Raw genomic sequence first — 11,318 nt, forward strand, 5'->3', positions numbered from 1 at the left:
AAAATAACTGCTTTTCCCAGTCTGCTTTTCTTTCTGGTTTTGAAGATGCATTTTGCCTTAGTATTGACATGGAAATCACAGGAATTTGGGTGGGTTTTGTTTTCTTTTTTTTTCCCCTTTTTTTAGAGCAGGCAATAAATTTGAACCTCCATCGTGAGCTTAGTGTTTTCTAAAGAGAAGATTTCTTCACTTTTTGAGAAGCAGTGGACCACTCACTATGGCTTTCACCACTGAGGAAACTACTTCAACTACTACAATATTAGAAAACCTAAGACACTTACATAGTACTACAAATAAGAATTAGAGATGATTTCCTTAGCTTACCATTTCATTGGCATTTTAATCAATTTTGAGCTCTCCCCAGATGAAAAAATATTTTTGTCTTTTTCTTCTATAGTGTTTTCATTCTCCATTTTCAAATAGTCATTCTTCCTTAGAGTAATCTTCTGTTTCATTTGCTAATTAGTGATGTTGGCCGGTGGTGTATTTAATTTATCCAGACATTCCTGTTTTGCCACCACCTGGGCTCTTGAACATCTTTGTTTGCTTTTTTCTTCTCAACCTATAAAAACAAAGTTAAGCTTCATGTATTTCTTAGTATTTCTAGAAGACAGAAACACCACATCCAAGATTGATTAATTCAGGGTTTATCTCTGAAATAATATAAAATGAAATCTTTTTTTTAATTCATAGAGAAGCATTTTCACAAAATTAACACTACAAAGTGTATTATGCCATTGAAAGTACTTTGAATTCACTCATGATGAAAGACATAACAAAAATATAGCCCTTAGAAAGAAAACAATAGTGTATCTTAAAACATTAACAACAAAAATGTGAAAGCATTACTGATGGACAGAGTTAGAAGGACTGCACAATGTTAGTTGCAACAACACCAGAAAAAAAAATTTGAGTGGAACCGTGCTGGGCTACTGCTCCCTTAACAAGGGGAGGAAAGAAAAAAAGATCCCAAACCCACAAACACAACTGGTTTAACAGGAAAGAGGAATTTTCACGAAAGGCAATGAAGACACACCATGCAGATATCACAGCAAATGAATAATTAGTCAAGACCCTGTTCAGAAGCTATATTCATTCTTTGATTCAGAATCAGAACTGATATAATTCTATGGATTTCTTTTTATGGCAAATAAGTGATAACTACTTGCACTGGAACCAAGTGCCACCTATTGTTAAACTGGAACAATAATGCATTCCGTTTTCCAAAAATGGGGAAAAAGACAACTCTCCACTGCCCTCTTTATCCACAAGTCACCTATTTCCATTAGAACAAAACTCAATTTGTAGGAAGCATCTTCCCTTCGTGACGAACTGCTAAAGTGAACAGGACCATTGATCCGGAGCGAGATTAAAGAATAAAGAGTAGCAGGTGAACTACCTCTTTTTGCAGCTGTACCTTCTCTTTCTCCAAAGCCAGGAATATTATTTGCAGCATTCCTACCTTACCCTTAAATCTTCCCATATCTTGTTTTAGTTCTTCATCAAGATTCCTTTTCAGCATGCCACATGATTGCTGAGTATTTGCAAAAAGACATTCCATTTCTGTTTCTCCTATTTTGTTGTCAATAAAGCAGTCCCTGGGAAAATCATCACTAAATCCATAGTTTTTTCCAAGTTCCCTCTCTGTTACAAAAAGTGCATTTTCATCACTTGTAGAAACTGTCTTATTTTAGGAATAATATTGGAAATGGCATCCAAAAGACTTGTTTTTAAGCTGTATCTCAGGGAGTATTCAGGACCTCCCACTGCATTTCTACTACTTCCATTTTCATTCTCTTCCATTTCCATAGGAGGCATTTTTTTCCTCTCTTTCCTTTTGCTAGAGGCACCTTTGTATCTTTGATATTATTTATGCAGTCTTCTTCATCTGTACTCCAAGTATCTTCCATGTTTGCATTTCAGTTATCTTGATCAGAAAGGACACCAAGACTCAAATTACAGTTTCCGTTTTGGGTACTTTTCCATCTAGCATAAGTTTAATATCTCCAAATTCACCTTTACTTTCTAAGTTGTTACTTGATTCTGTTGCATGAGATGAAACAACATGAGAACTCTTCAATTCATCACTGAAGCCTTCTTCTGACATTTCTTCCACAAGGGAAGTAGTTTTCTCAGTTTCATTAATTTCATCAAACAGCTGCTTTAGCTCTGCTGTAACGTTTTTAAAAATTGTTTTCAATTCCTTTTTCTCATTTTCAACCACATTATTTCATATCTTTCTTCCCAAGGTTTTGGACTTAACTGCTTGTCAGCGCTGTGCAATTCCTCATTTTCTGATGTGAAATTTCTGCCTATCAGTGTGATTTTCATGTGCTGTTTTTCTATCAAGTTGATAGTTTCTAAAATATATTTATCCTTAAGTAAACAGGTACAGACAGAAAGATTATCAAGAAAAAAATATTACAGTTAATCTATGCAATTTCTGTTGCAAACTCATCATAAATAGAAACAAGGCATTTTGAAATCCTTTTTCATAATAAAAATCAAGGGATACTAAATGAAAGGTTCACTGAATTACCATCTTCTTAACAAGAGAAGGACTCAGAGACAACAGTTTCTTGGGTTAGATTTGTCTAGGCATTAGGGTTGCTTTTACCTTTTAGCCTACTTGCTTTCTGTAACTGCCAGCATTTGTCACAAAGCATGTTTATTTTTCACATTTTATTGCTTTAATACCATTTTTCATTAAAACTGCCAACATTTTTCTCACCCACCCTCCTCCCTCCATCACGCTCTACTGTCTGGCATTTTACAGTCCCCGGCCATCTAAGCTAACACAATGAATGAACATGACAAGCTTTTTACCGTTCACCACACACAGAACTGGCTAAGGTAGGATTATTTCTTCACCCAAGATTCAGAAGTAATAAATTCCATTCCAAGGTCCAAAGAAAAGGATTTGTTAGGGAAACCTGCCTGTTCCTGCCCTCATCTCAGAAATCAGGAACCCAAACTTGCAGGAAAACCACACCATGCCTTAACCCTACCCAGTCCCCTCAAGTCCCTGTCCCCACGCTCTGTTTCTCAACAGCTCTGACTGCTTCTGCCCTGTGTCACAGTCCTGCCCACACGCTCCCTCCCCACACGCCTCCCCAGCTTGTGGTGCCTTCTGAACAGGGCCTGCAGCCTTGGTGTCCCAACAGGCTGAGACCGTCACGCTCCTCGCGCTCCTCTCTTGTTAGCCAGGCCCTTTTCTCCCTCAGCAAAAATCCATCCTCTCAGAAGAGGGAAGGAGCACCTCAGCCAGCCACCATCTGTCTCACCCTCCCCGTTCCCAAGCTCATTGCCCAACTACTACCACCTTGCAACAGGCTTAAGTCCTGTGCTTTGCCTGTTAGAATTAGGCATGTCCCTCTCTCGTGATGCCCGGGTGTGGGGTTGAAATCATTTGCTACGCTGTCCCTTCAGGTGTTCCAGAGGATGCCAGACCCCTCTGTGCAGCCCTGCCCCGTACGCCCAACACAAGCAGGATGCCTGCCTTATTCCCCTCTAGGATACCCTCTGAAAAAAACCCTTTTCAAACACTTCACATGGCCAAACAAGAGCATATTTTGCAGAGGCTGGGAAAGCCTCAGAAAGGTCACCACATTTCAAGGTGTTTTGTTTGATCTTTGTCTTACAAAGAGGAAGACCGGCATGTTTAATCAAACAGATCAGCATATTATAGACAAATCTCCCTCTTCACTTGAATATGTATTTTGCACAGGCAAAAACCCCTGTATTTTGCACAGGTAAAAAAAGCATTTGGCTGCACTGTTTCTTAGCAGTGCACAAGATGAAAAACACCACTCAAAATTTAAGCAAACCAACTGAAAACAAATCAATATAACAGCAAGCATCTGACATAGTGACAAGGATTTTACCTCACCATAAGAAGACTGCATCCAACTTTACTTCAGACTGCAATACAACCTTCACCTACAGGACTCTCCCTTCAGCATTATTCACTGACTGGTAAGCTTTCTTTACCTTAGTGTATAATACAACTTACTGAATCAGACTGTAATCCAAAATATTTGAGTTTACATACCCACACCCCATAATATTAAATGGCATCCTTCATGTCTTCTTTTTCAGCTGATGATGACATATGAAAAGTAGATCCCGAGTTCTCACCTGCAGTGAAAAACTACACATTTTTATAACCAGCATGACTTAATACTACTTATTTACACCTAGAGTGCATCTTGAATCATCCTACTTGTGACAAAAATCTTAACACAAAATAACACATCCCCTCAAATTTGTGCACTCCTAGAGAGAAAATTATCATAATACAGATTTAAGATGCATTTGTGCGAATTCCTTTCTTCCAGGGCATTATACTTTTTAATGTATAAGGGAAATTTGCTGAAAATCACTATATATGGTCACAAATAAGCCATTCCTGTTTCTTAAACATGCATGATCTCTCTCTCATACGCAGATATATATCTCTGTCTCTCTGACACACTGTGCGCCACACAGTATTCCTCCAGCAATTTCAATTTCCCTATGTGCTGTGCACAGAAAATCATGAACAACAAAGTCACAGGCTTGAAATCTTGAAGACCCCAGCTTTATTCCTTGCATGACACAAATCTGTCTCTAGACATGGATCTAGACAGAGTATTTCAGTCAAACTACTGCCCTGACAATAGGTGTCTGAGCAGAAGACCCACTGATGTTGCTGGAAAACTGAATTTTACTTTCAGACATTGTGATATGGATCATGTAGAAGTGATTTTGTAGAAAAGAAAAAAAAATCACTACGAAAAGTTATATAAATGTATTACTGACATGGAACAAGACAAACAGAGCACAAGCGCTATCGGCTGCTCTCCAGCAGAGTTACACCCTGGTTTTCTTCTTCCTTCTCTGTAGGTATTTCAGTTGCTGCTTACAGACTGGAAGTGACGCTGACATAACATGGCATATCCCAGGGTGACAGCGGGTGGGTTAAATGAGAGTGGCTGCCATTGCTTCCCCACTCCCTGAGCACCGAGTGGTTTTTACAGCGCACAACAGACAAGCAAAACCCGTTTCAAGCCGGGCTGGGAAGGTGAGGGGAAGGGAGAGGTCACTCACGGACTGACACAAACTCCCACATAGCCCCAGGCTGAGCTCCAGCCCAGCCTTCCCGGCCCTGGCACTTTGCATTCAGGGGGGCAGCTCTCACGGGAACCAGGGGGCTGGTGTCACGTGGCCTCAAACAGGGATCATCTGATTCTGACATGACAAACAGGCTCTTCCCCATCAGGCTCTACTTTCCCTCCTGACCCTTGCCCACAGATTCACAGACAAACCACAGCCGCCTCACTTGGGTTAAGGATCCTCTCACTAGGAAGCACACCCAGGAGGAGGTAGCACACAGGCTTTGGCTCCCAAGCTCCCATGAGCACAGATAATGCAAATTTTAAACTTGACATCTGGTCGTCTTCAGCTCATCTAGGTTTTTGTGTATCTTCATACCTCCTCCCAACTCACTTCACACGCCATTTGTCCGACAGCAAAGGAACAGGTAATCCTGACATTTAATTTCCATCAGTTCAAAGGGAAACAGCTGGTGTTGAAACCCTTTTTATTCCAGGAGTCCTAGCGTTGCAGCTGAAAAGTGCTTATATTTATAATTTATAACGATGGGTGTCCTGAACATAGAATGATTGCTTGCCACGTTTTTCTAGCCTCGGTATCTCTGGCAAAATACATGTGCAAATCTTATTGCATAAAATACCAAGTCCCTCAGCATTTCTAGAGGCCACATTCCTCCTCAGGGCTGGGAAGGGAGAATCACTTCCCTATTTCCATGTGTGCTGGTTTCAGATGAGGTGCGACACTTCACAGCAGTGCTGGGGGTAAAGCTGGACTGCGTTATGCAAACCTAAATATTCTGCCTGGCTCCAGAAGGCTGCAGGTCTCCCTAAGCTCTTTTACACACGCTCCATCGCTGCTATTGCTTCAGCAGCAGTTTTACCTACCAACAGAGACTTCCTTAAAAATATGTTCTGACTTTCCTGAACAGTGGATTGTATCCCACAGTTTCATTGATTTGGACAGCAGAATCCCGCAGTTTCTGTTGAAGCTAAAAAAGACTGTGTGTTTCAAAACCAAGCACATTCAGCACCTCCATCATAACTCTGAATTAGAGCTATTGCCTAAACAACTACATGTTGCACACGCTGCCCGTGCCAACCTTGGCTAGCCCAGCCCTGTTTTACCGATTCATCCAGGCACTTGCATCAGTGCATCTGACTTGGTGAATTTACACATGAGAAACCAGGCATTTCTGACCAACATCCATGCTGTTTAACTGCACTGGTTATTTTTAAATTAATGACACATTACTAATTAAAGTGACCAAGACAAGTCAGAACTACAGCTTGGTTGTAGTCAAAATCATATGCGCCGCAGATTTTCCCTGAATTTCTTCATAGAATCACCTATGATTGCTCTTGTCAAATACATGAGTGCTTCTTTCTTTACCTGCAGAAAGCTTGGCACAACACGTACAATATTGTACAACATACAGATCCATCTGACAGTGAGACCAGAATAACCTTCCTACAGTGCAAGGCGGGTTGCATACCTCCAGAAGCACCCACAGACCCAGTGACGTGCGGAAAGCAGACTCCACAATCAGTAAGATTGTAAAGTAGGTATGTTTATTCAGCGCTGGGCAGCACGGGGGGTAGTCCCGCCAAAACCGTGTGCGCCTGACACGAAAACTTGCTCTGTTTTTATAAGGCATCTCATTACATATTCATAATATGTTGCAATACGCCTATACATATGCATTACCTATCCCCGCTTCGTATTAAAATTAGTTCTGCGAGCCATTTCCATTTTTTTTTTTTTTCTCGACTGAGTTTGCGCAGTGTCCCCTGGTGGTGGTCATCAGGGGTCCTGAGGATGAAGGCAGGTGAGTCTTCCTCGTGACCGCTAGTTACCCCCACATCTGGCGCAGGCTCAGTAACGTCCTGGTTTTTGTCCAAACTGCAGAACCAGCTTTGGCTTGTTCTTGCAAGGTTGTAATTGTTCTTTTGACTTATATGGTCATAAACTGGATTTATATGGTCATAAGACTCTTTACTCCCGTATACCTTATCACAACACCCAAGCAAACCATGTAAGATCTGGCAAACAGCTAAGCAGACTATTATAATCGTTAAACTTTACCCTATCTCTTAACCCCCCTCTCTCTCAGTCCCCCCTTTTCAAAGAAATTAGTAAATTCTTTTACTCAGACTCGAAGTATTGATTAGATTCTAATTTTTGTCGCAGTTGATTTCTCTTCCATTCACTATAGGAATTTCCAGTTCCCTTAAGACACCAAAATCCACAACGGATAGCTATACTAATAATTAAAAATAGAAAAACAATTGCAATGATCATTACAAATAATTGTTTTAACCATGTTAGATTGGGCAACCAGGATGTCAATTTCTCCCATAATTCAGAAAAGCCCCAAGAAGTGTTATCTTGTGTCACTTTATGTAGAATATTTACTTGTTTCCTAATTTCTTGGAGGTCCTCGGTGATTCGCCCACTTTGATCTGCATACATACAACAATCTACATTGATCACAGTGCATACCCCCCCTTGGGAGGCTAATAGCAAATCTAAGGCCATACGATTCTGTGATACTATTTTCGATAAGTCAGTAACTTCCTCCTGGAGTGCTAGGAGGGCATCAACTGTCCTATTTTCCACTGTTTCTATTATAGCTGAGATGTTTATTATTGCCTTTTCCAACTCACTAACCCCTAAAAACGGAATGAACCATCGCGCAAAACTGTGGAAACTCGTTGGTCTGTTTATGAGGGGGTTATTTACGATGTTCCGGTTTTTTCTTATGGGGGGTCGCGTTAACCCGTCAATGATAGTAATATTGGGGACCAGACCTCCCAGAGTGCATGCTCCTCGCCATCCTATGGGCAAGACTTTATGAGCCATTGTGCCACACAACCAATACCACCCTGTCCCTTGTGGGGTCGGGAGACCGGTATAGTTCAATTTCAAAAATCCCAAATCTCTACCTGTCATATTTAATGTATGACTTCTGTTACAATTTGGGTGTTCTCCTACGAACAGTCCTTTTCCCGAACTTACCAGGCAGTTATCCCCCAATGTGCTGGTCTCTTCGACAGTGATTTTTAATTCTTGTCCCCACTTAACCTGAGGGTCGGTGCTCCAGATTGTATTTCCCCAAAAGGAGCCGTCTTGGCAGTTTGTCAGGGAAACTGGCAGTGGGATGCCTATTAACGGTATCTCATAACCAGAATGTCTTGGCATTTGGGTACAGATCCAACAATCTGTCTTATTTAAAATTTTGGTGATGTTTTGAATCACCTGAACATACCAGTTCTCTCGCCAGGCCGCTGTGTCTATCACCTGTGAAATTATCAGAATCATATTAAATTTAACCCACATCCTATCTTTTTAGCTTGAGTTTAAACAGCCCTTGAATTTCTGATGTCCAAAGCTTTTGTGGCAACTTCTTCACACGGGTATGATGAATCCAGGCATTCTGTTCTTTAATTTTGACTGCTGTGAAGGAGGTGAGGAGTACTTGGTATGGTCCTTCCCACTGTGGTTTCAAGGTTTTTTCTGCAAGACACTTTACATATACATAATCTCCAGGTTGGATATCATGTACAGGCCCATCCAGACCCCTTCCTCGGGTCCCAATTACATATTTTCCAATTTTATTGAGCTGCTTGCTCAATGCCACCATATAGGAAGTCATAATTTCATCCCCAATTTGCATTGATGTCCCCTTTTGTATTCCATAGGGGCGTCCATACAGAATTTCAAAAGGGCTCAGTCCTTCCCTTGCCCTCGGTCTTGTCTGTATACGCAAAAGGGCTAAAGGGAGAGACTGAGGCCATGGCAAGTTTGCCTCTTGTCCCAACTTTACAATTTGCTGTTTGATTAAGTGGTTCATTTTCTCCACTTGGCCACTCGACTGAGGGCGATATGGGGTGTGAAGTTGCCAATCTATACCTAAATGGTGGCTGGTTTGTTGCACTATTTTTGAAACAAAGTGTGGTCCTCTGTCAGAGGATATGGTTGCTGGAACCCCAAAACGCGGCATTATTTCTTGTATTAGTATTTTAGTTACCTCCCAAGCCTTGGCAGTTCTGGTTGGGAACGCTTCTGGCCAACCTGAAAAGGTATCAGTTAATACCAGCAAATATCGGTACCCCCCTTTTCTTGGAAGTTCTGTGAAATCAGCCTGCCATTGTTGTCCAGGCCCATTACCCTTTCCAATCTGGCCCATTTCTAGTTTGGGAGTATTCTTTGGATTAGTCTGGAGGCAAAGGTCACACTGTTGAGTCACCTGTCTCACTGTGGTATATAAGTTTCTAGCCACAATATCTTTTATCAGATGCTTATATAAAGCCTCCCTTCCCCAATGTCTCTTCCTATGTTCTTCCCGTATTAAGTGCCACAGTAAATATGAGGGAACAATTAGTCTTCCCTGTGGGGTATAAGCCCATCCCTCTTCATTATATGACCCTTCTAAGTCTGAAATAAGTTTCTGATCTTCCCTAGTGTATTTTGGTTTATCTTGTAGGGAAATATGTGGATAACTGGCTAGCTGAAAAGGATCACATAGACATAGTCCAGCTGGCTGGACAAAAATGCACATTGCTCTCAGCTTATCTGAAGTAAAGCAAAATACACTGTCTTTGGCTGTTTTTGTTACACAATAACAGGAAGATTTTGGTGGGAAAAGAATGTTGCAGGTGGGAACAGAAAACTACAGAAGAGAAACTAGGGGCGGGCTTGGTATTTAGGCAACTAACCAATAATGAGCTTAACTTTTGTAATATGTATGAGCTAATTATAAGAAGGCATAAAAGGTGACTGTAAGAGACAATAAACGAAGTCTGCTGATCACTCATATTGAGTGACTGTGTCTTCCCTCCGTCGCGACAGAAATATGCCTATCGGGGATTAAAGCCCCTGCCACTCTTATTTTCATTTTGGCCACTTGTTTTGCCTCTCTATCCGCCAGTTCATTCCCTTTTTCCAAATCTGAGCTCACTCTCTGGTGTGCCTTAATATGCATAATTGCCACTTTCTCAGGGAGTTGAACAGCTTCTAGTAACTTCAGAATTTCTTCTGCATGTTTGATATTCTTCCCTTGGGAGTTCAATAAACCTCTTTCTTTCCAAATTGCTCCATGTGCGTGTACAACTCCAAAGGCATATTTTGAGTCTGTGTAAATGTTTACAGTTTTGCTCTGAGCCAACTCCAGGGCTCGAGTTAGGGCAATTATTTCTGCCTTTTGTGCGGAGGTGTTCATGGGCAAAGGTCCTGACTCTATTACCTCTTGACTGGTGGTGATGGCGTATCCTGCGTGTCGATTGCCATTCAAGACATAGCTGCTCCCGTCTGTGAACCAGTTTTCTCCATTTTCTATGGGGCTATCCTTTAAGTCTGGGCGACTTGCGTATGTTGCTTCAATAGTTTCTAAGCAGTTATGATGCACTGGTTCTCCTGTGTTTCCGCTGAGAAAAGAAGCTGGGTTGACAATGTTAGTAACCACGATTTCCACATCATCCTGTTCCACTATTACAGCTTGATATCGCAGGAATCTTTGTGGAGATAGCCAGTGTCCACCCTTTGCTTCCAATACTGCCGACACTGCATGGGACACAAAAACAGTCATTTTCTGGCCCAGGGTGAATTTTTGGGCTTCCTGTATTGCGGCGAATGAAGAGACGGGACGCAGCTTGATGCAAGCAAATGTCAATTTATTGTACAGAAGCACGAGGTTTTATATACTTTCAGAAGCTGCGCGTTTTAAACAGATTGGTTCTTGAAGCTAAGCCTTGCATACTAGGCAATCCCTGATTGGTGGTTAACTACCAGCAATTAACTGCAAGGTGTTATCTTTCCTTGGCGCCATCGGTCTCCCACTCCCCTGTGCTCTGTAAACATGCCTCATCATGTTAATTGTTGTGTCTATTCACACTCCTCGTCCTCCCAGGGTTCGTGACCTACAAGCTCGAGCACATTCCCCTCAGCTAACTGATTGCCATGCATGGTCCTAGTTTCTAGACCGCTCCTGCACTGTATATTTAGTATCACAGCCGCAACTGCCCTTAGGCATCCAGGCCAGCTCTTTGCAGTCGCGTCTAACTGTTTAGAGAGGTAGCCAACTGCCCGACGATACGGACCTAGCTCCTGTGCCAATATTCCTAGGGCAATGCCCTGTTTCTCGTGAGAAAAAAGGAGAAACGGCTTACCCACATCCGGGAGTCCTAAAGCCGGGGCTGACATCAGAGCCTTCTTTAGTTGTTCAAAAG

The 11,318-nt window shown here is 41.9% G+C and overlaps 1 protein-coding gene across 1 annotated transcript; it reads right to left on the reverse strand.

Moving 5' to 3' along the window:
- Nucleotides 1–8,431: 8,431 nt before the first annotated feature.
- LOC121080414 lies at nucleotides 8,432–9,957 on the reverse strand. Its single transcript, XM_040578433.1, has 2 exons — nucleotides 9,945–9,957; nucleotides 8,432–9,581 (listed from the first exon to the last, which is right to left on the reverse strand). The coding sequence occupies exon 2, from the start codon at nucleotides 9,278–9,280 to the stop codon at nucleotides 8,432–8,434; it is 849 nt and encodes a 282-aa protein (XP_040434367.1). The 5' UTR covers nucleotides 9,281–9,581; nucleotides 9,945–9,957.
- Between the last annotated feature and the right edge of the window lie 1,361 nt (nucleotides 9,958–11,318).

Source organism: Falco naumanni, chromosome W (assembly GCF_017639655.2).
Source record: "Falco naumanni isolate bFalNau1 chromosome W, bFalNau1.pat, whole genome shotgun sequence".
Lineage (NCBI taxonomy): Eukaryota > Metazoa > Chordata > Aves > Falconiformes > Falconidae > Falco > Falco naumanni.